Below are 26,176 nucleotides of genomic sequence, written 5' to 3'. Positions count from 1 at the left end.
TGCTCCGAGGAAAGTAGGGGCTGTTTGGGGAAGATCCGAAGATAAACTTGGCCATTTTGCCGTGGGCTGGCAGGCCTGGTCTACTGAGGCTCCGTCTTCGTGGTTATTGGCCACCCCTCCTTGTCTGGACTGAGTGTGTGCTGTGACTGCTTCTCCTTTTTGGGTGTCTTGTGAGTGTCACCAGGCTCAGAGCCATCCTGGGAGACTGAGACTGAGAAGCTGTGTGTTGACAATACAGGCATAGAAATTCAGCTGTGCAACCTGCCAGTAGGACCCCGTGGATGTGTATTTGTATGTTTGTGTGTGTTTGGGGGGGTGTGGTGGGAATGGATGGGGACTTGAAGGGACACGATGCCCCGTAGGTGCTCTATTTCTCTTCTCTCCTCCTGAGAGTGTCTAAGGAAGGGATATCTTGGACTTGGGTCCATCTTCACGTCCCAGTGGGCTCTGCACAGGGTGTGGTGTGCAGTAGGTGCCCAGAAACTATTTGTTGAATGATTGAAGGGATGGCTAAGGGGAGAAAAGTCCATTTTGGGCCAACGCTTCCCTTTTGAGGGCTAAGCATTTGCTTTTTGGCCCTGGTCTGTAGTACTGTGAAGCTTGCAGGGGCCGACAGGCAGTGTAAGGGTGGCATTCAGGGGACACTGGTCAAAGAATAGTGACCTGCCCACCGTGCTCCCAGTGGGATGATGCTGTGACCACACCTACTAGGACAACAGAGAAGCCGTTGTGATCCTTGGTGATCAGGAGCAAATTAGGACTGCATGTTATTTTCCTTCCTTTCAGTTAGAGAAAAAAACCTGGGGGAAAATTTTCCCGCACTCCTTGCTCCAGTCCCTCCTTCCCTCCACTCATTCTGTTCACAGACCGGGGAGAGTCTTCACTCCTAATACTTGAAGACCCTGTGATTTTTCTTTGTGGAATAAGGGGTGACAGTGCAGTGACTGTATGTACAGACGATGGATGGCACCAGTGCCAGGCACCAGACCCACCTTTCCTCCCAGTCTCAGAGCTTTTTAGAGAACTCTGAAGCCTCCTGATGCTAGGGTGTCAGTAGCAGCTTCATCCCCATGAGGTAGGTATCATCTAGACGGGAGACAGGACCAGTGTGATGCTCTGCAGGAAGAGATGAGGAGCATGGCAGTCTCTGGATGCATTTGGATGTATTTCTTTAGTGAGATAAATAAAAATAAATGATTTTGTTGTATGTTGTCTTTGGGGGCCGTGCAAACAAGTTGGTCAGGAGATAGAATTCCTATTGACTCTCTATTCTTTGCAGAGGGAACAAAAGAAAAGAATTTCTTGCCTGGGAACAGCAGTAATTTATATCACACAGGGCTTTACAGATTATAATGGGATCTCATGGTCATTTCTCATCAGATCCTCGTGGCAGCCTGGTGATGGGACCCTGGCAAGTACTGGTGTCTCCGCGTGACAGGTCAGGATGCAAGAGTCACACTGCTTCTCTACTTACGTCCCATTGTGACTCAAAGTCAGCTCTCCTGATCCTTGCTCACTGGCCCCTGACCACTTTCTCCTCCCACTGTCCCCTCAACCACAGAAATATGGTTCTTGTCTCTTGGGGAAACAAAGCTTTCAGCTACTAAACACAGAGGAACAAAATCACCTTCAAGATAACCGTGCACTTACTCTTGCCCTTCACCTCTAAATGCGTCGATCCTTGACTTGCACAAGAGGCGAAGGTGTTAGTTCCTGGGTTGTTTTCATATTTGTTTTTGGCTGAGCGCTCTATCCTGAGTATGCGGATCCAAGGTGTGTAAAGTTCTTAGTCGGTGAGTTCTTCCAGGGCAAACATTGAGTTGCTACATTTGATTACATAATATAGCACTAACAGTGTCCTAGATACATCAGTGTTTTGCAGAAGGTATCAGAATGAAGATATCATAGTTACACATGTCTAGACTTCAGTCTGAACAACTATGTGCCTGGAAATCTGTGTGAAAATATTTGTGTTGCAAAGGTTGCTGCCTAAAGAAGCCCTGTGTGAAATCCTTGAGGAATTCACAAATCCCCAAGACTGGCGAATGGATTCCTGCTCCGTGAGGCATTGACTTAGGGAGTTGTGATGTGTCGTATTTGAATCATGTTGTTTTATTGTTAAAGCTTTAAGAATGTTTCTTAGCAAAGTATTTTAAAAGAATCTGGGTCTACAGTTGGTTTATATTACAAAAAACCATATCGAAAAGAGAATTTGCTTTGTAGATAAAGATTGGCTAGGAACAACCAAAACACCAAACCACCAATGCTTTCTCAAAACTAAATGTAAAGTATAAATAGAGAACAAAACAGGAAATAGTGGTTTGCAAAAAAAGAAATACTCGTAGCTGCCCTAAAAAGTGCCTTTCCTTACACAACACCATGTGAGTTCAGAGACTGAGTGACAGAAAGTGCTGGCTCCACCTCCTAGCAGAGAAGCGTCTCCCAGCAAGTGCTGCCTCACTGCCACGTGCAACTACTCTTTAACAATCTTTAAAAAATTATTCGGATCAGTCTGTACATCGTAGATGACTAAATAAGTGTGCTCTTCTCTCCATCCAGTCATCACGTGCTCAGTTAGTTGACTGGGTTGCCTTATACCACCTAAGCTTCCACTCAATGTCAGTGCCATCTCTTATATCCTACAGAGACGTGATGATGTGGCTTGAAGGGTCAGGTTTTCCGCCAGTCCCCCTAACCAGCTCCGTTGGCAGCTCCCTCCATGCTATCCAGGGCTGACCTGGGAGGCAGCTGTAGGGATTTGTGCAAAGAGCCCTGGGGTGGAATCGGAGTTTTGCTCACTAATGGATGATCTCATGCAACCTCTCTGGGCTTCGGCTCCTTGTCTATAAATCCAAGGACAGCAATGCTTATCTCACAGAGTCATGAAAATTAATAGAGATGAAGTAGGTGAGGGCCCATCTTGACAGCAGGTGGGGCACTGTGTTTTGCTGGGGTGGCCTTGTTGTTGGAAAGGGGCTATCGTGGGGTGGAGTTCTGACCCTGGTGGTGGCAAGTGCCCTTGGCTGGATCCTGCTGCCTCAGTGCTGGGGAGTGGGGGGAGTCCTGGAAGAGGGGCTGGGTTGCTGATCATTCATTATTTATTCAATAAACATTTGTTAAATCCCTAAGATGTGCCAGATGCTGAATTAGGTACGATACATTGATCAAGACATAGCATCTCATTCAAGGAGCTCAAGTACATTGGGAGAGATAGACAAGGATACAAGTAAATGGAATGCCGGGTAGGAGGTGCTGTGATAGAAATCCTTCAGGCGCAGCCATGGGGGAGACTGTAGAATAGAAACATTCCTTCCAGGCAGAGCTGTGAGGGAGAAGCCTCTGGAAGGGCACCTCCTTGAGGAACACAAGCCTTTGCAGGAGATTCCTTTTCATCTAGCCAAGGAGAAAGGCCCCACGTTTCAGGCAGAAGCTGATGCCTTTTGGAGAGAGAATAGATTTCTCTCTCAAAAAGCTGAGCAAAGATCAAGTAACACCATTCTCTGACTGCAGCCTTAGAGAAAATTGTGATGGGGCACCAAATGCCAGGCTTCTGAGGAGACCTGTTGTGACTCACTCGCTTACCTTGAATTCTCCTTCTACCTTACCTTCAGATTGGGAGCAGATCAGTTTCATCATTATGTTCACGTCAGTGAAAGCCTCCTGGAATGAGCCAGGAGTAGGTAATGGGGGGAAACTCCAGGGCTGCACACAGGAGACCACTCAGTATGGATGTCCTCTAGGGTCAGTAGCAAAGGGGGAGGGTGCACAGGCTCCCTCAGGAAGTGCCAGGTTGCAAGGACCTGGTGAGGGTGAGGTGGAGAGGAGCTGGCAGGCCAGCGTGTGCCCCAGGCTCTGACTTTCCCTTTGTTGTCCTGTGTAGGGGACCAGCTCCACCCCTGCACCCCGGCCACCTTGCACATCTCCACGGAGGCACACAGGCGAGGCTTGCCCGCAGTTGATCTCAGTCTTGGCAGAATCCCTGTGATCCTCCCGGGTCATGGGAGCACAGGAGGCTTGTGAGGAGCTGTTACAAGGCCATCTGCCACTCACCTTTCTATCTGCCCTGAAGGCTGTTGTAGGACCATTTCTCATTGCCTCCTGGGGGCTGAAGAGATGCAGAGCTTTCTCCTTGCCCTCCCTTGGAGTGCAGCTGCAGCATGACGGCTCCTCAGCCACAGGGTACCGCACCTCTCTATTGTAGTCACGTGGCCCCTTTTGTTTCTGTGTTGTCTTTTAGGACAAAGGACATGGCAGACTCCGTCTCTTCTTGCTTTTGCTGTCTATCTAAGTAAGAAACTGTCTGAATCAAACAAAGGCTTGTTGTGTCCTTACCTACAAATCCAAGAGCTGTGCTCCATAGGGAGTTTAGACGTCTAAATCTGCACAGATGAGGAGGAAGAGGCCCAGAGAGGTTAAGTAAATTGTCTCCATCTCTCAGATGATTAGGAGTAGAGCCAGAACTGGAGCCCAGCCCCCTCAGTCCAGGGTCATTTCCACTAGTACCTAATACTGTGCCTCATTGCTATGAATGCCCACTGAAACGGTTGCCTGTCCGGTCAGTCAAGTCATTGAGGTTCCTAGGAGTCCCAGTCAGTGCAAGTGCACACGACCACGGGACATGATGAGTGTTGCACCCAGGTATTGGCTTGTGAATTGCAGTCCTTTCAGGGTCCAGAGCACCCAGCACATCCCACCTCCCACACGCTAGTGCAGCTGGCCTTGGCTGATCAGTTGCTGCAAATGGCAGAGGCACTCACTCATTCTTCTCTAGAGCAAGAGATTGTAAATCGAGTTTATTTATTTGTTTGTTTTTATTTTTTTAATACACGCAAAATTCAAAAGGTAGAAAACAGTGTACAGAGAACAACCCCTTTCCCTCTCCAGGCCCTAGAAACCCAGGCCCTCCACCTCTGACAGATGATTGCTACCATTTTTAAACACTTCCAGAGATGTTTTGTGCCTATACAAGCATATATGCATGCATACGTGTGTATATTTGTATGTGTATCTTCCTCACCCACCATATAATGGCACACTATATTTGCTACTATGTAAACGTCAACATTCACCTTGAAGATCATTCAGTCTCGTTTTTCTCAGCCGTGATTCTGCTGACTGCATCATGGCAGAAGGCATCCTAGCTCCTCCCGCCGCCAGGTTCCTTCTCACAACCCATGAGTTTGCACGTAGGTACATCTTGAGGTGTGGCCACAGACAGACAGACTCCGTCCTTTGAGATAGCAGGAATGACTGGAAATTCCTAAAAGAGGATTTCCTACAAGGCTCCCATTCTACCTGGTCATTAGGTGACTTGCCTAAAGAGCAGACAGATGCTGTCCCTTTCCATGTCTGTCTGTCAGGGTCTAACTAGGAAAGCTCTGTAGTGTTTAAGGCACTGGGTATTTAATTCAGGGAAATGGTCACACAGTGATGAGAGAGACCAAACAGAGGACTGGACAATTAGCCACAGTCTCTGCAGTCGCAATCACTCCTAGGTTAGAGGGACAGCAGGAGGAGGTGGTGTAACAGAAGCCAGGGCCAGGTCACCCATGTGGACCTGTCCAGTGGGGGCTGGAGCCACAGAGGAGAAGCAGTTTCTCGCAGAGACCCAGCAAAGCCAAAAGAGAGTGTGATAGGTCCCTGGCTTCACCCACACCAACTCCCATCCTCCAAAGTCAGACCAGCACCTCCCATTGGGCAAACCCAGCCAGCAGCCAGCTGTCACAGCAACCTTGGAAAACAGCTTTGGGGGTCAGCCCCCGTTCATACCGAGAATCCCAGGGGCAGGGTGAGGGATGGAGCTGAGGGAGACAGGCCCAGGGCCAGCCCACAGAACCTCCAGAGGGCTGCCTTCTGTAAGGACGTCACCTGAAGGGTAAGGTCTGTCAGTGTGGGTGACTTGACTTTTAAAAAAACGGATGGACACCTGAAAGAAGGAGGTGGCAGCCAGTCCCTCCTGGGCCTGGCACCTGCTTTCCTCTACTCTCTGCGCTTCACCTTCTGAGGAACAGCTCTGGGCCAGGGGCCCAGATGACAGTGCTGGAGCTATAGGTAGCTTCTCTCTTCTTCCTGTGCCAGCCGAGGGGACTGGTGGGTCCCAGAAAATAGACAGATTTAGGGTACAGCTGAGAAGCTGCCCAGCTAGTGAATTATTCACACCTCTGTGGTGTGCCTGTCTCTCATGCTTTCAAATGTTCTAAAGTTTGTCCCAATCCTGCAGGCTGGAATGGTGTTTCCCCCACTTCATTGTGCGTATTCCCCGCTGTTGCTTTATATACCTCTCCTCCTTCCCCTTAAATACATAAATCTTGGCTCCTTATCATCCTGGCTTCTGCACCCTTACTGGGTGAAGGGAAGGCTCCCATGTTGAGGGGGAAGGGCTTTTATAAGTTCACCCAAGGGTGGAATGGATTTGACGGGCTTTTAGAGTCTGTCCTCACTGCAGATGGCCCGTTATAAGGGGGCAGGAAGCCCCCCACAGCCTACACAACAACAGAGTTCAGAGTTCTACCTGTGGAGACGGAGGAGCCTATGTCTCGAGGTCTCTGTGTACTTACTAGGCACGTCTAGAAGTTCCATGTCCGGGGGTTGAGGGAAGAAGTCTGCACATTACAACTCCCCTGAGGACATTTGGCAGGCTCATCACCTTTGAACATTCTCTCGAACCTGCTTTCTACCTGGTCATTTTGTGGGACAACTGGAGCTAACCAGTCCTTTTTGTTCCTTAGTCAATTCCTATATTTCCAGGACAAACTGGCTTATTTATAATTTCTTTGAGCTCACTCTCGTCTATTTAGAGACAGGGCCTATCAGTACAGAATTAATGGAACAAAATACCAATAGATAAGCTCTCCCAGACTTACCAAAATCAACAAAAATAAATTACATTTTATTCTACCCACCTTCTGTTGTATTAAAATGATTACAACTAGAATTTGGTGCACCTTAGTTTGGTCTCCTGAGTATCATAAGGAGCTCATAGCTTTTCATAACTATTTCAGTTCACTATATTATCATTGTTATTGTTGTTATTATTATTATTGATTCATAAACTGTTGCAACTTGCTTCTTTGTCCTTTTAGTACCACTCTGGATATTCTTAAAATCATCCTTGTTCTGGTTATAATAAGACATTCCTGACATTTCTCTGCCCCCAAGTTTGGGAATCAGCTATCTCTAAGGAGTCCTGGTTTTATTGAGAGTGGAGAACAGTGTCAGAGAGCAAATGCGAGTGCCAGGAGTGAGGACACATGAGTGCTGCCTTTGGCTTCTATTGGCCCAATTTTAGCATCAGAATTGGGGAAAAATGCATATTAAGGGAATGCACTTTCTCTATTTAACCAATTATATTGCTGTCCCGCTTCTTCTTACGGTCTAAAAGTTTCATTGACCATCAAAGTCTTCTATTATATTGATATATTTCTATCCAAAATTAAAAAATATGAAGGCAGACCTCTGATGCTGGCTGTGGGCCATTGGTCTAGGTGAGATGGTGGACTCAATGGTGAATGGTGTTGCCACAGGTGCCAGGTGCACTTTCAGCATGCAATATTGCACCAGGTGCTGTGAAGAGCAGAGTGACAAATGAAATACCGCCCCTGGTCTCCAGGAATGTACAGAAATCATTTGTGTGCATGAAACAATGAGAAAACTACGTAAACCATCATTTAATCAGTGCCGAGACTGGTGGTGGAGGCAATGGGTGGTGAAGGAGTTAAGAGAAGTGGGAGATCAGTGTGTGGAGAAGGAAAGGTCTCTGGAGCAAGAGGGGTTGGGCCACATTGGAGAATGGCTCAATTTTAGATAAATGCTGAGATGCGTCCTTATCACTGGAAACCACCCCACATACAGACCTAAGCAGCCTGTGGAGCTGTAGGTATTTGGGTGCGTATGAGGCAGCTGGCAAAAGAAAGACACTAGAGCCACTGGCTTACAGTGAATTCAACATGGTGCCCCAAAATGAGAGAAAATAGGATTCCAGTTGTACTTTTGAAATGACAGTGAGAAAGAGCATAACACCAAAGTCAACAACCCACTCCATGCAGTTAATAGAAGGAAATAATTTAGAGTCCATTAGGAATCTAGAGATCCTTGTAACTACCTGGTCTCAATGTTTTTAGAAACAGCGAAAAGCCATTGATCGTGTTTCCAGTCCCTGACCCACCCCTTTGCCGCGCATCACCAAATGCCCCTGCATGTAACTGCTCTGGAGCCAGCTCTGTGCGTTTAGCTCTGCCCTGCCTGGGAAAATCCTACCTCTGATGTCATCTTCTTTTGCTTTTCCTGTCTCCACACCTCCCAACCCTGTTGAAACAGCTGATTTCTTTCCTTCTTCATGTTTTCATAGCATTTCATATGAAACTTGTTATACTATCACATATTATTGCCTCTTTACTTGTCTGCTTCTTCATAGTCAGAAAATATCTTATTCTCATCTGTAATCCAAGAGGCTAAACGCAGTATTTGACACTCACTGCATATTCCACAGATATTTCTTGGAGAAACTGATAAATGAATGAATGAAGGAAGGAGTGGATACATGAATACATGCCTCAGGATTGCGTTAGGTGATTTGGTGGCCCCATGGAATTGGTGTATGCTTTTGGATTTGGCAATCCCTTTGCTCTTTATCTTGATGAAGCACCATTAGCCAGGACCTTGGTTTATGTGCATTAGGTTTGTGAGGCTAACAGGTAAAATGTCACCCCCAAATTCATAGACCAGATCTTAGATTCTCTTGGTTTCAGTTGTAATATTTCTAGCCAAGCCTTGTTTTGATAAGAAGAGGGAGACTGAGGAAACCAGCAGCAAATCACTTGACTTAATATGTCAAGCCAGGATTTGACAACCACTTAAAGGTTGTAACTTGGAGATTTAGAGACTTTACGGTTAGGCTGTTCTAGGGAGAGAATCTTTTAATGTCTACTAAAGCTCTTGGCTCCAAGATGGTTTCCAGTCTGCCCTGAACTGAGGCAGTCTGCATTCCCCGAAGCTGGCAATTGATAGCAGGAAAATTCAGAGGTATCATGTACACCTCAGGATTTTGACAGTTCTCGAATGATTTATATATTTGGTTGTATCAAATTATATATCTATGGCTAGGATGTCTTTAGACAGCATTTGAGGTCTTTGAAAGTCTTTGGAGATGGGGGAAAATTTTGAGGGTAAGGACCGTAACTCAGCTGCCACCTGGTCCCCTGGTGTAAGTGCTTGGAGGGAGGTGCTACCAAGGGTGAGGGGGGTGAGCTGGTTCTCTCCAGGGTTCAGCGAAGCACCCCTATCCACTGTGTTTATGGACATTCTTCTTAACTCAGAAACAACCTTTGTGTGTGTGTGTGTGTGTGTTAAAATCCTTTTTGCTTTTCTGTTACAGTTTGTTTGGGATGTTAAAGCAGTGGCCAGTGAGGTTCTGTAGTTCAGGAGCCAAAACCATTAGATAACAAGAAAACAAAAGGCCATCTAAAGAAGCACAAATTTCCAATAGAAACTTCCAGAGAATGAGAGTTATTCACTCATCATTTGTTTTTCTCTTTGTACTCTCTTTGTACCTATAGTTTAAAAATTCAAACAATGTGAAATGGTACAAAGAAGAAAGCAAAAACATCTCTCAATATCTTTCTGCCCAGAGGAAACCACCTTCAAATAATCTGATAATTATTTTCCCCAGACTTCTTTCTATGCCTAAATACACTCAGATTTATCTTTATGTATATATGTAAAAAATATGTGAACAGAATCATACTATATATACTATTTTGCAATCTTTGTGTACGCATGTATATATGTATGTGTATACACACACATACTTAAAATTACAAAGTATTCCACTTTATGAATGTGAAATAATTTAGTAAACTAAGGCTGTTTGGAGGGACATTTTGATTACTTTCAGTATTTCACTATTATAAACAACGTGCAAATAATACCCCTGGCCATATATCTTTCTGTTCTTCCCAGATTATCTTCCTAGGATTTATCCTTAGCAGTGACATAGTGGTTTACGAAGTGTGCATGTGTAAAGTTTTTAAGTGATTTTCAAATTTTCTTCCAGAAAGGTTAGCCAATTTGCACCCCTAGCAAGAGCAAATGGGAGTGCCCATTCCTCTAGCCCTCAGCAACATGCAATGTCAGGGTTATGCACATTTATCGATCTAATAAGCAAAAAATGATATCTCAATCTATTTTTGGGGGGGTTACCAGAGAAGTTTAGAATCTTTTCTTGTGATATTTGACTATTTCTCTTTCTCCCTTCTTTCTTTCCTTCCTTCCTCTCTTTTTAATTTTTTTTGTGAACTGTCTATATCCTTTGCCCATTTTTCTAGTCTTCATTTTTATTTCAATAATTTGAAGGAATTCTTTGTATTAACCTTTTGTTGGTCCAATATGTAGTAAATAGTTCCCATAGATTTTCATTTATTTTCAACTTTTTTCGTGATTTTACTTTTGCTATACGAAAACTTGAGCTTTAGGTAGTCATGTCTATCAGTTTTTCCGTTTGTGCTTCCTGAGTTTTCTATCATACATCCCAAGAATATAAAAATGTTGACCCAGGGGCCATTCTTGTGGCATAGTGGTTAAGTTCCTGTGCTCCACTTCGGTGGCCCAGGGTTCACAGGTTCAGATCCCAGGTTCAGACCCGGCACTGCTTGTCAGGCCACACTGTGGCGGCATCCCACACAAAACGGAGAAAGATTGGCACATGTGTCAGCTCAGGGCTAATCTTCCTCACACACACTCAAAAAAAGTTGACCTATTTTGTCTTCAGTAATTCTTAATATTTCTTTTATTTTTTATATTTTAGAATTTTCTAGACTACTCTAGAATTTATTTTACTGAAATATACCTAAAATTTTTTTCATTTCTAAGTGCCAGTTGTCCACAAATCATTTGTTGAGCTTTCCTCATTAATACTAAATAATCTTAAATTTCAAACAAATGAAAGCTTATTATATGTTAATTTCTGGACTAACTTTTCCGTTGATGTGATTTCTTATTCCTGTACCATACTGCTGCCACTATTATAGGTTTATGATACATTTTATGAACCAGGTGGACACATCTCCTCTGCTGGCCTTTGTCTTGTCCTTTCTTTTCTTAAAGTCAGTTTGGATTTTTAATGTGATTGCATTTAATTTATAAAATAATTTAGATGAAAATTATATTTTAAAAACATCCATGTATCCAATAACAGAATAGTCTTTTTATTTATTTGAGTTTTATTTTAGGGCATAAGTAGAATTTTGAAAACTGCTATTTTCTTCATACAAGTCATTCCATTTCTTACTAAATCTGTATGAAGAACAGAGAAGGGTCTGAGATTTTATCCTCTGCAAGCAAACAAGTTAGCCTGTCACCCTGTCATGGATGCTGGCAGAAAAGGGATGATCCTAGGGCAGAGGCACAGCAGGTGGTGTAGACTTCGTGTTCCCATCTGCTTCCTTTGTCCAGGTTTTATAGTGGAGGCTGCACATGCAGTAGTCACAGCTGAGGAACTCTAAGCTTGGGAAATCCTAACGAGAGCTCAGGGCAAGCTTCTTGAGCTAACTGATGAAGAATGAGAGGAATAAACAGAGGGGGTTTATGCAAAGGCCCCGTGGTGGGAGGAAGTGTGGCAACTATAAATACCTGAAAAAAAGGCCACCACGGTAATTCCGTTATCTTCTGGCTAATGGTGCTGAAGAGAACTAGCTTGCTTATTTTTCCTACTGTAAATGATCTATTTGTTCTGCCCAAATGCTTATAAATTTTTTTCCCTTTGCCTTTGTGTGTATTATTTTCATTAGGATTTGTTGTTGTTCATTCTTAATGAAATTTTTTTAAGACACAGAGAGCCTCTTCATTCTTGTTGATGGCCTCTTAGTATATCTTTGAGTATTTTCCTTGTCTATCAACTTTGACTTTTTCTTTAATTATTTGATAAATTGTCCCTGTCTATCTTCTATAGTTATGTTCTCCCTAAAAACATTCTGTCTCTCTTGTTTCCACTGCATTCCGAGATGGAGACCCTTCCTTGTTTTCAGTATTGATCTTTGCTATTTTCACTTTCTTTTTTTCATGTCTTAGTTTTGGAAAGGGAGATTTTGGGGACTCTGGTCTTTTGTGACTATCTTTTCCAAAGTGTCTGGATCTGTTATTGAAAGAACCATTTTGTACGTACTTTTCCTCAACTCTTTAAAATTATCCCAAAAGAGATTTTGAGACTCCCTTGTGGTTAAAATAATCTCTTCAATTTTGAAAAGTGCTCTGTCTCATTACTTAAAATTGTATTTACTTGTGTGTTCAAATTGTAATTATTTGTGGCAAAGGAATTGGGGAACAGCACCTACCTGATTAATGGGTTAAATATGTAATCATTCAGGTGTGATGAATCGAGGAAACTTCCTATCTCCAAGTACCTCTCCGACTGCTCTGGTACAAAAACACTTCATTGTTGCTCCATTAGCGTGAGATTCATTGATCAGATTTAGTTATGTGGGAAGGTCCTTCACACTCCTAAGATGGACGTGCTTCTACAGAAGGCAGTGGAAAGTAGCACAAGTCTTGGCGTTTCCTACCAGTAGGGAGAGGGAATTAGAACAGAAGAATCCAGTTTAAAAGATGACTTCTTTTCCTAGGAATTTTTTTCTGGCATATTGAGAAATTTGGGGATAGTTAAGCGTAATTTTGAGGGATACAAATCCTTCAGATAATGTGCTAATTAATTTGTTACTCTCCCTTTATTGGTCAAAACCTAGTCAACAAGAAGAGTTTCATGAGGGAGTATCTCAGTTAGCAGAGTATCCCAACTCACCAGTGAAGGAATGCAGCCAATTGACCCTCCAAGAGGACTCCCATTTCCATTCCAAGAGATGCAATGTCTTCTCTGATCATGAGTTTTCTCTTGTTGACTTTTGTTGTTGTTGTTGTTGAGGAAGATTGGCCCTGAGCTAACTCCTGTTGCCAATCTTCCTCTTTTTGCTTGAGGAAGATTGTGAGGAAGATTGTTGCTGAGATAACATCTGTCTCAATCTTCCTCTATCTTTTGTATGTGGGATACCACCACAGCATAGCTTGATGAGTGGTGTGTAGCACCACACCCGGGATCTGGGCTGCGAACCCAGGCCGCAGAAGCAGAGCGTGTGAACTTAACCACTAAGCCACCGAGCGGCCCCTTCTTCTTGACTTTTTTTTTCTTTTACAAGGTTAGCCCTGAGCTGACATCTGCTGCCAATCCTCCTGTTTTTGTTGAGGAAGATTGGCTCCGAGCTAACATCTATGCCCATCTTCCTCTGTTTTATATGTGGGATGCCTGCCACAGCATGCCTTGATGAACGGTGCATAGGTCGGTGCCCGGGATCCGAACTGGCCAACCCCAGACCACTGAAGTGGAGTGCATGAACTTAACCGCTGTGCAACCAGGCTAGCCCCCCAACTGCCCCCCCCCACCCCTGCTCTTGTTGACTTTTGATCTTGATGTTAGTGGATATATTGCTGACCCCCTTCCTCACTAGAGGCTAAGTAGAAAGGTAGAGAAACATGTCCTATATTAGGAAAAATTCCTGTTTCCAAAGTCTGTAAAGATAAACTAATAATGAAGAAGCAGAAACTTGACCATGATAGTTCAAAATGGGACTCAGACCAAGTTTCACATAGCAGAAATGTTGTTGAATAAATTTTGGTGGTTTTCCAATGTTTTTGGAAGCGTCTGTTTGGAAAATGACTATTTTGGGTATTTGATGGCACTGTGGAGTACAGACACTAAGTCTAGAAATAGAGTGAGTCTTCCTTTACATGTTGATGGGTTTATCTTTGTTGACCATAATTCCTTGACTCTAAGATGCCTTTGATTATATCACACATCATTATCTCATGTATCACTAAGAAAAGAAAAATGCTCCCTATGGAATTCTGACATCCTTACAATGCTGTAGAGTACATCCTGATTTCAGAGACGTTAATGTGTGAAAAAATACACATCTTAGAATCAGTGAGATATAATATTTTTCTTAAAGTGGCAAAAACAGGGAAAATTGATACCTAACAGCTTGTCAATCTACCTGAAATATTTAACAATGCAGTCAATAAATAAATTTATGCTTTAAAACTCTATTTACTAGGTATGCTATTTCCAAGAACAATCAAGACTATTGATAGAGTACTGTTAATATTCGGAGAATTAATGAAGTGAACTTACATCTATAGAGGATGCCCAAAATTTCCCCTGTCATTATTTTAAGAATTTCCACTATTTGATATTTTCTTTACTGAGCAAACCAATCTGGTCCCTGCTGTGCATCCCAGACCAGGGTGCAGGGACTGCCTCTTCGTCTTTCCCAACTCTTTCTGCAGCCTTTTGAGCAAGAACCTCTCATTTCCACTGTTAGGTACCACTAATCCTCAGAGTTGTATCACCTAACATCACCCCTGAACTAAAGTCTAAAGTTCTGTCCCATTTGTCACATTCATGAACATTCCAGGAAATCCAACCCCTGAACTCATGCTACTGCTACGTTCTCTGGGTTGGGGCTGATCACCCACCTCTTGCTGCAAGATTTAGGCAACTCTACCTGAGAACCTTATTATTAGAATTTTTAATGCTAATAATATTATAGTATGTGGGGGATAGTATAGTATCTGCTTGGGGGAAAGAATTTGTTCATGGTAAACACTTACCCAGAGTCTCACCATCTATGCCATTGGTGGCATTTTAGCACGTTTCCTTCCACTTTTTCACCGGATAAAGTTTTTGCATAGTTGAGATAACTTTTACGTGCAATTTATGTGATGCTTTTTCACTCATCCTCATGTTATTAAAAGAGTATTGTTAAAGGCTTTTAATTAGTTGATTGTTTTATTCTGTAGATATATTAACTATTCCTCTATTGCTTGGTATTTGGATTGTATCCATTTTATTTTTGCAATTCTGAATCAAGATAAATGAACATCTCTGTATGCAAATCTCTGTCCCCATTTTGATGGAGGGACATAATCCACCTTAATACAGTTGATTTGTACTGTTAAATTTCTTTCAATGGAAAAAAGGTCATAATTTATAACCCAACCAAAGGGATAGGAGTAAATATGAGAGAATGGTTGTGTTAAATACTATTATTATATTAGTTCAAAGTTGAATTAACTGGGACACAGATAGATAAAGTTGTCTTGTTGCTGGTGACACTATCAGTTGTGTTTGCAACCGGGAATCTAGTGTCTTCTTCACCCCGCCAGTATCTTCCCCACTTTCACCATAGCCCCATGGAAATTAGCTGTCCTTGAAACTGTACCAGGAGCCCAACAGCACCGTAAAAGCTCGTAGTGGTGCCTGGTTCTCTCGCATTTGGTCTTCTCCTCCAACAAGGGGTCGGTATGGCCAAAGTCACCAAACCAGATCCATGTTTGCCTTGCAAACCAAACAAACACTTCTGTTTTTGTTTTGCTTTGTGTCTGGACTAATTCTTAGCACCTCTTCTGCCTGTGAGCGATTTGTCACTTCCTTCTGTAAGACTGGCACCAGCAGACATGCAGTCTCAGAGGATCCCGGGGAGGAAGCGAGGCCGACCCCCACTTCACTCAACACCTATGAAGATGGCAGTTCATAATCTTTATTCTGCTTCAGCTGGTTCTTTACCAGCAGTGAAGATCCCAAAGAAAAGAGGGCGGAAACCCGGGTACAAGGTACGGCTCCATCATCTCCTTTCTCCAAAGTGGTATTGGGCTGGGGCACGGGTGTTTGGGCAGAACCCCACTGCAAAATGTGATGAAAAGTTGGGAGCTGGGTAAAGACAGGATGAATAAGTTTCTCTCAATGGAGCATGTGATGGCCGAGGCCTCATTATTCTAACATGGCACACAATGCATGCTGTTGCTATCGTGTGCATTTTTACAAGTGGAGAAAGCAAATTACACCAGATGGGGAAAGTTGTAAGGCAAGCAGATTTTAAGGTCATAGCTAAACACACATTATTAAGCCTCGCATCTGAATTAGTGTTTCAGATACTGAGCTTTCCCCTAACTGTGCCTACTAGAGCAGCTCTCGAAGCCACTTTCCAGAACTGATTTGTCATTTATTTCAGTAGAAGCAGATGATGTTCCTGAGACATTTAAATTAATAATGTGAGGAGACTACTGTCAAAGTTTTCCCAAACACAGCCCCAACAAGGGGACTCGTCATGAAAATTCAGGGTGTTAATTCATAGTTTCCTGCTTATAAAAGATGCTGACGTCAAGTTTGGCTACAAGGAGGCATATTAGGCAAAATTTAAATCCCATGACCCGTTTAAGAATTAATGATTTGGAGAGGCTGGGGGGTGGAGAGTAAGTTCTCTGATGTAACTGCAATCATATACAGCAACCCGAACCCAGGAGAGAGCTTATCCTCTCAGATGGTTTTGAAGAGGCTACTAGGGAAGAAAGAATCTTGACCTTATTCCGCAAAAGCCTTTCGGTCATTAGAAAATGAGCGACAGAAATTTTCCTTCATTTGTTTTTCTGGAAATAAAGAGCTTATGTTTCCACCTTTAGATCTGAATACTCAAACCAAAATGCAAATTGGCAATTAACTCCCATATATTTAGGAAAATGTGTGGAAATTATTTCAGGTCAGCAGAAAGACAAAGCTTCCGGAAGAATTGGTAATGAATTCAACCTTTATCCCTTTGGTTTTCCACAATTCTTACAACTGCTGGAAAGTAAAAATGGTAGGTGGGGGGGAAAGTGACTCAAAGTTATTTGGGGGTCATTGGTTTGGTAAAAGAAGCTTTTACTCAGCCATCTCCTGAGGTAAAGTCTTCTGTCACTAGTTATTTTTCTGACAAAGAGAGCCTCCTTTTTCTCATGGGCACACCAGCTTCAGAATTGTGTCTCCGAAGCTGGCACAGGGCAGGTCCTCCTGCTCAGCTACCTGTGTAGTTGCCAGGGTCTGGGAATTGCATCTGGAAGGCTGGAGCAGGGCAGCCCTTCTGTTTATAGAGCTAGGGAGCACATCCAGGGTCTGAAGAAACACACTGCAAACTTCGCTCTCCTATTTGGCTTTCTCCTACTCCCCTGGGAGCTGTGACCCAAGAATGAAAATTACCAACAGACACAGCATTTCTGGGGCCAGGAAAAATGGAAATTCACTCCATGGAATGAACTCGACTTTGCAATTTTCCTGTCTCCTCAGAAGGGTGGTTCTCAGTGCTCCTAATACTTGGAGACACCTCAGGGCAGGAAGACAGCCTTGGGGTGGTCAGCTGAGGACACAGGCCCTGCACAAAGCAGGCAGGTCTCATACTCGTGCCCAAAAGGGTTTCTTTTCTGGGGACAACAGGCCACAGCCCTTCCTGAGTCTACTTCCCAAATATTTGGGGAAATGTGTGGGAATTGTTTCAGGCCAGCAGCTTCCAGGTGGCTCCCCAAGTCAGGGGCTTAGCTTCTGAGAAGAATGGCTCCAAACCAGGTGCCAGTCTGCATGACGTTCCGACCCACTCATGATGACACAGGAAAAATAAGAACTGTTTGAAAGTCTTCGCAAAGCTGAAATGATTTCACTTAAAGGATCATCCTTTATTCTGAAATATCTGCTTCCTACTATTTTGGTGTCAAATTTTATTTTATTAAATATCGTCTGTTGTCAGGATTTGGTAATTTAAAAAAATGTCTTTACTTGGCAAAATAAAGTTGGCAACCTGTTAAGTCTCTCCAGTTTTATTTTGACAATTTCTTAGACCCTGAAGCCCCATTTTATCATTAATGAAAGGGTTTTAATTGTGGAGAAGCCAGCAAGGAAAGTGTACGGTTTCATTCCATTTACCAAATGGTCACTAATTTGGCAGTTTTTAACTATCTGGGACGCAGTGGGGGAGCCAGAAGTTGTTAAAAAATCCTGAGCAAGGGAAATAAGATATTACTTGGTCTAGTCTTAAAAGTCTTGTATTTTATGACTAAGAAATGCTTCCAAGCCCTCCTTCAGAGTTTATTTACCTTGATTGTAGATGCATTTCTCACAAGCTCGATTATAGCAGTTTAATAGCCTTAGATTTGAAGGGGAAGACATTTTGGGGAAGAAGAGTGCGCACAGCTGGACACGGAGAGGATAATAATAGTAATTATGATAATTATATGATATATTAATAATACAGAACAATAAAATGCACAGTAATATCAATATTATAAAATAATAAATGACAATATAATTTTATGTCGAAAATGATGTTATTATGATATATTCGTGCTAACGATATTATCATAATAAAATAGTGAGTGCTTGAGCTTTTGGCAGGCTCTTCCCCAGGAGATTCTGAGTCTCCTGGCCTTGCTGACTGTATCACAGGTCTATGCTGGTTGACATTTGTCACTTCTGACTGCTGCTGTCCCAAGCTGCTCTGTCAGTCATCCCTGTGCCCCTGCATACGTCGAAACTCTCTGGTCCAAGTAGGAGCACAAACCTCTCCCTTAAAGACCCAAGCACGACAAGCACAGGCTGTGACGTTTAACCCCTTCTCTGAGGCTTGAGAATAACAGAGTGAACTACAGGCAGAAGAGTGCCAGTCAGATGTCAGTGCTCCAGAGGTCATAGGTCATGCCTCTTCCCAGGGTCCACCTGGCCATCTCTCTCTCGGCCCAGGCCTGCAGCTGGGGCCTGCTCACTCCTGTGAGATTTTTTATGGCCTTACTGCCCCCTTCTCGCCCCAGTCAAAGGAAGCCAAAACCTCTTAACATCCTATTTTCTCTGAAGAGCTGTGCTCTGGCTGCCATGAAAACAGCCTTCTTCATTATCAAACAGAACACTTACATCTCAGTTTGAAGCATCGGCTATTGGTTTACGTCCTTAGTTCAGAGGTCAACAGGTAGATTTTCCTTACATTTCATGGCTAAAAAGACCATCGAAGTCTTTTTTTTTTGTTTTAAAGATTGGCCCTGCACTAACATCTGTTGCCAATGTGTTTTTTTCCTTCTCCCCGAAGTCCCCCAGTACATAGTTGTATATTCTAGTTGTAGGTCCTTCTGGTTCTGCTATGTGGGATGCCACCTCAGCATGGCCTGATGAGCAGTGCTGGGTCCACATCCAGGATCCAAACCAGCAAAACCCTGGGCCCCCAAAGCAGGGTGCATGAACTCAACCACTCAGCCATGGGGCCGGCCCCCATTGTGATCTTTTTAAAGCAATAAAGAGAAAGGGTCTACACCAAGGAGAAATGCTGCCTTCCATTCTGTAGACTCAGCTGATTATAATGTCTTCAAATAGTGGGATTTCCAGCTTCTGTGTCTTTATGATTTAAGCAGGAAGAATAAAGTGTTGGGTTTTTAAAAATAGTCATTTGTCCGTAATACTAATAATTAATCCTAATAGCAGTAATAGTCATGCACAGCATTTATTCAGCATTTCTACATTTGAGGCTCTGGGCCTAAGCACTTTATGTTTATTTTCTTATCTGATCCTTGATAGTTTGATAGTGATGGCAGCCAGGGAAATTGCAGGCATTAGGCATGAATTGACTAAGCCCCACAGCCTGAGGCCGCTTACTGTCAGGCCAGCAGCCCTGTACACCTCAGCAATCTCTTAGCATTATTGTTCAGAATAGTAATCATACTTCCTGATTCAAAAAAGAGTAAATTATATTCTCTCTGCTCCATTTAATGAGCTAAGAAAAGTGTAACATATTCTAGAAAGAATATCATCCCTGAAATATTAAAAACAAATGGTTAAAATTTTCTAAAATGTTGGTCATTGTATCATTCAGGATACAAATTCAGCTGCTATAACAAAGCCCACGTCACAGTGGCTTAAAGAAGATATAAACTATTTTCTCTCACATGTTCAAGTCTGGAAAGGCCATCTGGGGCTGACACAAGGGCTCCGTGGAGTTGGGGACCCATGTTCCTTCTATATTGTTGCTCTGCCACCTTAACACAAAGTCTCTACCTCATGCTCTAAAATGGAACCTCTGGTTCCCACTATCCCACTAGTCCAGCCAGCAGAATGGGGACAGAGGTAGTGGAGGGCACGTCTTTCCTGTTTAAGGATCCAACCCTCAAAGTTGCACACATGCCTCACTCTTGCATCTCACTGGCCCCAGAACTTGGTCACTTGGCCACACTTAGCTCCAAGGGAGTAGGAAAACGTAGTGTTGAGTGACGAGGCAATCAATTAAAATTCAGGGATTCCATTAATAAAGAAAGAAGGGAGCAGGAATATTTGGGAACGCCCAGCAGTCTCTGCTAAGTCCTTAAAGGACAGTCTTCTGTTAACTGGAAAATTCACTTTATAAAGAAAGTAATTCCCTAATAAACATGGGTAAATGCAACATTTTGTTTTGTTCGCTCTTTCTTATTGTCATCCTTTTTACCCCCCAAAAGTATATGTTCTTGGCATTGGGTAATAAGGAAGTTAAGCTCACAAAAATCTCAATTACGAGAATGTTCAAACTTAAGTAGAAAGGGTTTCATTTGCTTGTTTCAACACTTGTTTAAAGCCTCTTTCTAAAATGTGTTTTCGTTAGAACTGTTGAGTTGGCTTCAATGTTCTTCGCTTATCCAGATCTTCTATTGCCTTAGAGTCATATTTATAAACATCAAATGAAGCTTAGTAGTATGTGAGGGAAGAATGGGTATCTGATAACCCTTCCTGTGCCTATTCTCAAGGCCCCCTTTGTTGATGGTGTGCCACCTGTGCCCCATGGGGAAAATGATTACACAGGCACAGGGCAGGGCCGTTCCCTCAGGCTGAACAGTGGGTGGCACCTAGAGTAGGGATTGTCTCTCCTGTGATCCTCTGTTGCCCCCACTCCCTAACCCAGGGCTGGAGCACGGCTCAAGGTGGAGGCTCAGCCATGGATCCGGGCAGTGGTATGCTGGTAAATGTCTCCCAACAGCATTCTGATGTAACTCCGACATGAACGTTAGTTGATATTTTTGCTTATGTTAAGAAGTAAGAGAAATGTAAACAGTGCATTGTATGTTGGAACTTCGCTCATTTGTCAAGGATGTGATTGACTTCTCTGCTGAATTGGACAATAGTTTGTTAAAACAAAAAATATTTCAATTTTTGTTCAATTCACGGTATAACGGCTATAGACAAGAGGCATTTTTAAGTTTAATTTGCGTTTTTAACATTTTTTTCCATCACTGTCTTAAGTCTATAAGTCAACAAAATAGTAAATCCAGCCCCAACTTGTAGCATTTGCTAATTTTCAAAGTGTAAATATTCTCGACACGGCCAATTTCAAGGTACCATGTGATGATGCCCTGAACACAGAGTTGGGAAGAGATGTGCGGCTGTTCACTCTGGCGTCTGTGTTTCCATACAGATGCCATAGTTAAATAACTAGAAAGCGAGGAGCTTTGAGTGTCTATTACCTTGTTTTTAGTATATTTTATTTAATTAATACTCTGTAAGTGTATATACTTTAATTTTTAATAATCTCTGTGTTTAACAAACAACTTGCAATATTCCTGAAAATTTAATCATCCCTTGTGGACCAGTATCAGCAGGCTCCAGCTCCCCACTGCTCTGAGTTCTGCTGTGCACAGGATGCCTGTAATCGGATGTCCCATGTCCCATGTCCCATCTCTCATCTTCTGGGCTGAGCCCATGGCTGCTGACGTATAGAACTTGGCCCCCCAGCCAGTTTCTGTAAGAAACCCAGTCACACCAAGCATTCCTTGCAATGTGTGGTCTCTGCTAAAGATTGTTGGGCTCACAAGGCATAGTGGACAGCATTCCATTAAATGATTCTCAGGGTTAGATCTGTTTCTCTGAATTCCACTTTAGCCAGTGATGGTGTTTTTAGTTTTCCTTTTTCTTCCTTCTCTTTCCTGGTACCCATGGAGTACCGGCTTCATTGTCTCCTCTCTTGGCTTCCCTCTAATGGGAGGAAATTAAGCCATTCTTCCTGACCCCCCGCAAAGCAGCCCCCTATCCCTTTCCAGCTGCACTTCACCAGTTTCAGTGCCTCTCTGGGCCCAGAGGAGAATCTGAACCCAACACAGAGTTGGTGGAAGAAAACTCCAGCATTCTCATCCTGTCCTCGCCCCATTTGCACCTCTGAAAGTCACAAGAGAGCTGGATGATTCCCCTCCCACCTCAAACACCCCCTTCTGTCTTCATCGTGATGCAGGCAGTATACTGCATTGGGGTAATTTTGTTTTCCTAGGGAAGTATTAGTGCAAAGATCGTTTAAGTAGGATCTCAGATTTGATCGAGGGGTGTGTTGCCGAAGCAGGCCTCAAGGCCAAACGACACTGGCCCCTCCATCCCTTGGCTGTTTAATCTCTCCTGCAAGTGCAGGGAGAAAAGCGTATGGACAGACCCAGAAACAAGCTGACTGCTAGGAATGGAATTAGGTCATTGGCTACAAACTTGTTGTTGGAGCTGATTTGCATTTCCAACAGGCGAGTTTTTAGACTAAAGTCTGAGGTTAAACACGGTGAGGTATTCAATTTCCCGTAACTGTGCTCCCCACACCATCTCCTCAGAACCCTGAGGGAGTTTTGTATGAAGGAAGAGTGTGAGTCTAAAGGAGGAACGTGCCCCCAAGGAAAGCTATAGACAAAGTTATCCTTCTCAAATAGGGGCGGGGAGGGGAAGGAAGGGAGGGAGGACACGATTCAGAAAAAAAAAAATCTGGTATACTAATTTTCTAGGGCTGCTGTATCAAAATACAAAAAACTGGGCGGCTCAAACGATATGAATTCCTTGTCTCACAGTTCTGGAGGCTAGAAGTCCGAGATGAAGGTCTTGGCTGGGTTGGTTCCTTCTAAGGGCTGTGAGGGAGGGTGGGTTCCTGAGGAAGGGGGTCTCAGGCATTCCTTGGCTTATAGATGGCATTCTATTCCTGTGTCTTCATATTGTCATATCCTCTGTAGTGTCTGTCTCTGTGTCCAAATTCCCCCTTTTTATAAGGACACCATCATATTGAATTAGGGCCCATCCTAATGACTTCACCTTAACTCGATCATCTGCAAAGACCCTATTTCCAAATAAGGTCATACTCACAAGTGCTATGGGTTAGGACTCCAACATCTTTTGGGGGACACATTTCAATCCACAGCACCCAGTATAATAATCTTTGTCTTTTAAAGAGACATTTAGTCCATTTATGTTTAAAGAAATTACTGATAAGTTTGGGTTTAACTCTCTCTTAATTTGTGTATTCTGTTGGTCCTACTCATTCTAGGTTTCTTTTACCTGTCTTTCCTGCCTTCTTCTGGATTATTTTCATTATTTATCTTTTTCTTTACTACTCAATGAAAGTTAAGCACTCTTTTTATTGTATTACTGATTCTTCCAGAAATTGCAGCATGCTTACCTACTAGAGTTTCTAAAGTTCTCTACTCGTACTGCTTTCTGGGTACTATAAGGACCTTAGAACACATTAGATCCATTTCTCTCTCTACTTGTATATTATTGTTGTCACACATTTTAATTTTGTTTTGCTTTTTTAACCCATCCAGACATAATTATTATTGTTTTATAGAGTCATTTTCATTTAGATTCATCTGCTTATTTAGCACTTTTTAAAAATTCTTCATTCCTTTTTGCTTATCTTCCACCTGGGGTTACTTTCCATTTGTCCGAAGTACGTCTTCCCCCATAGAAGTTTTTTTAATATAGGTTCTCTAGTGATGAATTCTCTTACTTTTTATTTTCTGGAAGTATCTTTATATCACCTTCATTTCTGGAAAAAAAATTTTTTCTGGGTGTAGAAGTCTAGGTTGTCAGTTATTTCCTTGCAGCACATTGAAGATATGATTCCATTTGTCTTCTCGTGTCCATTGTTGTGAAGGACTCAGCTGTCTATCTAGCTTATTTGAGTGTGCCTTGGAACAGTTAGTATTTTTTAACTAATTTTAAGACTTTTTTCTTTGTCTTTGCTGTTCTATAATTTTGCTTTGTTGTGTCTACCTGGGGATTTCTTTTTTATTCATCCTACTTAGAATTTGTTGGGCTTCCTGAATCTGTGGATTAGAATCTTTCATCAGCTCTGGAACATTCTCAGCCATTATCCTTTCAAATATAGCCTCTGTTCCATTCTCTACAACCTTTTCTTCTGGAAGCCTAGTGTTAAAACTTTTCACATTCACCCTGCCTTTTAATCTCTCCTCCATAGTTTTCATCTATTTGTTGCCATGCTACTTTTTGGATAATTTCTTCTGACATATCTTCCAGCTCACCAATTCTCTCTTTAGCTATATTTAATATGCTGTTAAATCTGTCCATTTAGTTTTTAATTTTAGTTATCATATTTTTCATCTATAGAAGTTAAATTTGGTTCTTTTTCAAATTTGCCATAGCTAGTTTTTATAGTTTTCTGTTCCCCAGAGATATTTTCAAGCTTGTCCTTTATACATAGTATCACAGTTGTTTTTATACTCTAAGCCTGATAATTGAATTATCTTAAGTATTTAAGGAGTTTTACTGTCGTGTGTTTTTATTGCTCCTTCTTGCTCTGGTTCCTTGCTTCCTTGTGTGTTGGGTATTTGGGGCTGTGTTATTCATCAACTTTGAAAAATTGCTTTTGGGACTTTTTTGAGACCTTTCTCTGCAGGTGTTTTGTGTTTGCTTTTCCAGGTACCTGGGGGCACTGCCAGATTGGGTCATTTTTTAACTAAATTCACAGCCTGACGTTTTCTTGATTGTCCAAGTTCCATGAATTTGAGTTGCAAATCTGTGTGAGATCTGGCTTGTGGCAACATCTTCTTGGGGATTCTGCACACTCCCTCCCCCACTGTCAAGGCAACTTTCCTTATAGTCGGATGTGGGTGGGGGGCAGGGCAGGACAAGTTTACAGCTGGCTCACCCTTACCCTGTGGTTGTGGCCATTTGAGTGAGCCCTGAGCTCCATAGCAATTCCCAAGGCCTAGATTTCACCTGTATTTTGACCTGATTATTCTTCATGTGTTGTCAGTTACTCTGGACTTTAACTAATCTTACATTTTATCTGTTGTTTGTTGTTGTTTTCAGTTGATCCAAATAACCTAGTTTTCCATATTCCCAGCACTCCAAAAAATTTAAGATGCCACATTTCTTCTAATCAACATTCAGAATATGATACTCACACTGGTTTTGTCTGAAATTCTTTATTGTTTTCATAAGTAGTTTAATGCAAGGTATATACACGATTATGAGTTGGAAGAGAACTTAGAAACCACAACTCTACCTGATTTAATGGCTTTGGAAGATGAAACCCAGTGGCACTGAGTGAGCTGCTCAGTCCCATGTGCGTTGGTGGCAGAACCAGGATTAGAATCCCAGTCCTGTGTTCTCGCCCTTTCCCTGCTGTACGTCGAGCAATGTATAGTTGATGACTGAAATCATGCCAGTTCCAAGTGTCCTTTTCCCAGTGGAGGAAATACAGATGCTCTCCTTCTCTTCATATCCTCTCCCACATGTTCTGCACAGAACTTTTCCTGTCCCATTCTGAGGGTTGACTGCTTGAGTATTAGAAGAGGAATGTTTGGAAACTTACAGACAAAGCCAATATTATGGCTCCCCCAAAGTTAACTGAATCAACAACAAGTAAGATGCTAATGTTTAAAACTAATGTAGTAAAAATAGACTATTGAAACAAAATTTATGTGAATAAATCTAGAAGTTATCCTTGATTTTACACTTTCTCTCACCCATCACCTTAATTCCATCTCCAAAGTACATCCTGAATCCAACCAATTCTTTCCGCCTCCCTCCCGTCCACCCTAGTTCAGCCACAGTGTCTCTCCCTGGACCATGTGATAACCTCCTTACTAGCATTCTTTTCTCCACTTGGCCTCCCCTCATCCATTCTCTACAGCAGCCATGTTTATCTTTATAAAACAAAAACTGGGTTGTGTCTTTCCCTGCTTAAAATCTTCTGTTTCCATAACTCTTAGAATAAAATCCAAACTCCTAATCTGACTGTATTTGTTTCCTAGGGCTGCTGTAACAGAGTACCCGAAACTGGGTGGTTTAAAAGCAACGATTCTGGAGGCTAGAAGTTCGGAATCAAGGTGTTGGCAGGACCATGCTCTCCCTGAAGGCACTGGGGGAGGATCCTTTTTTGCCTCTTGTGGCTTCTAGTGGTTGCAAACAATCCTTGGTGTTCCTTGGCTGTAGACACACCACACCAATCTCTGCCTCCATTGTCCCATGATGTTCTCCCTGTTTGCATCTGTGTCAAATTTCCGTCTTCTTATAAGGACACCAGTCGTTGGCTTTAGGGCCCACCCTAATCCAGTATGG

At 42.7% G+C, this 26,176-nt stretch overlaps 1 protein-coding gene across 11 annotated transcripts in view; it reads left to right on the top strand.

Moving 5' to 3' along the window:
- SCML4 (Scm polycomb group protein like 4) overlaps positions 1–26,176 on the top strand; it is a 113,004-nt gene that overhangs the window by 34,182 nt on the left and 52,646 nt on the right. For 7 of the 11 annotated variants that reach the window (XR_287907.4, XM_070223632.1, XM_070223633.1 and 4 more), the window contains one exon: positions 15,440–15,654. The exons of the other annotated variants lie outside the window; for them this stretch is intronic. Coding sequence is in view for 6 of the 7 variants with exons in the window: in XM_023650876.2 (XP_023506644.1) it covers positions 15,440–15,654 (215 nt within the window). In the remaining variant the exon portion in view is untranslated. The remainder of the gene's footprint in view (positions 1–15,439; positions 15,655–26,176) is intronic. 11 annotated transcript variants of the gene reach the window in all.

Source organism: Equus caballus, chromosome 10, assembly GCF_041296265.1.
Source record: "Equus caballus isolate H_3958 breed thoroughbred chromosome 10, TB-T2T, whole genome shotgun sequence".
Lineage (NCBI taxonomy): Eukaryota > Metazoa > Chordata > Mammalia > Perissodactyla > Equidae > Equus > Equus caballus.
Note: the sequence above shows the minus strand (reverse complement) of the source record. Positions and strands in the feature narration are given on the sequence as shown.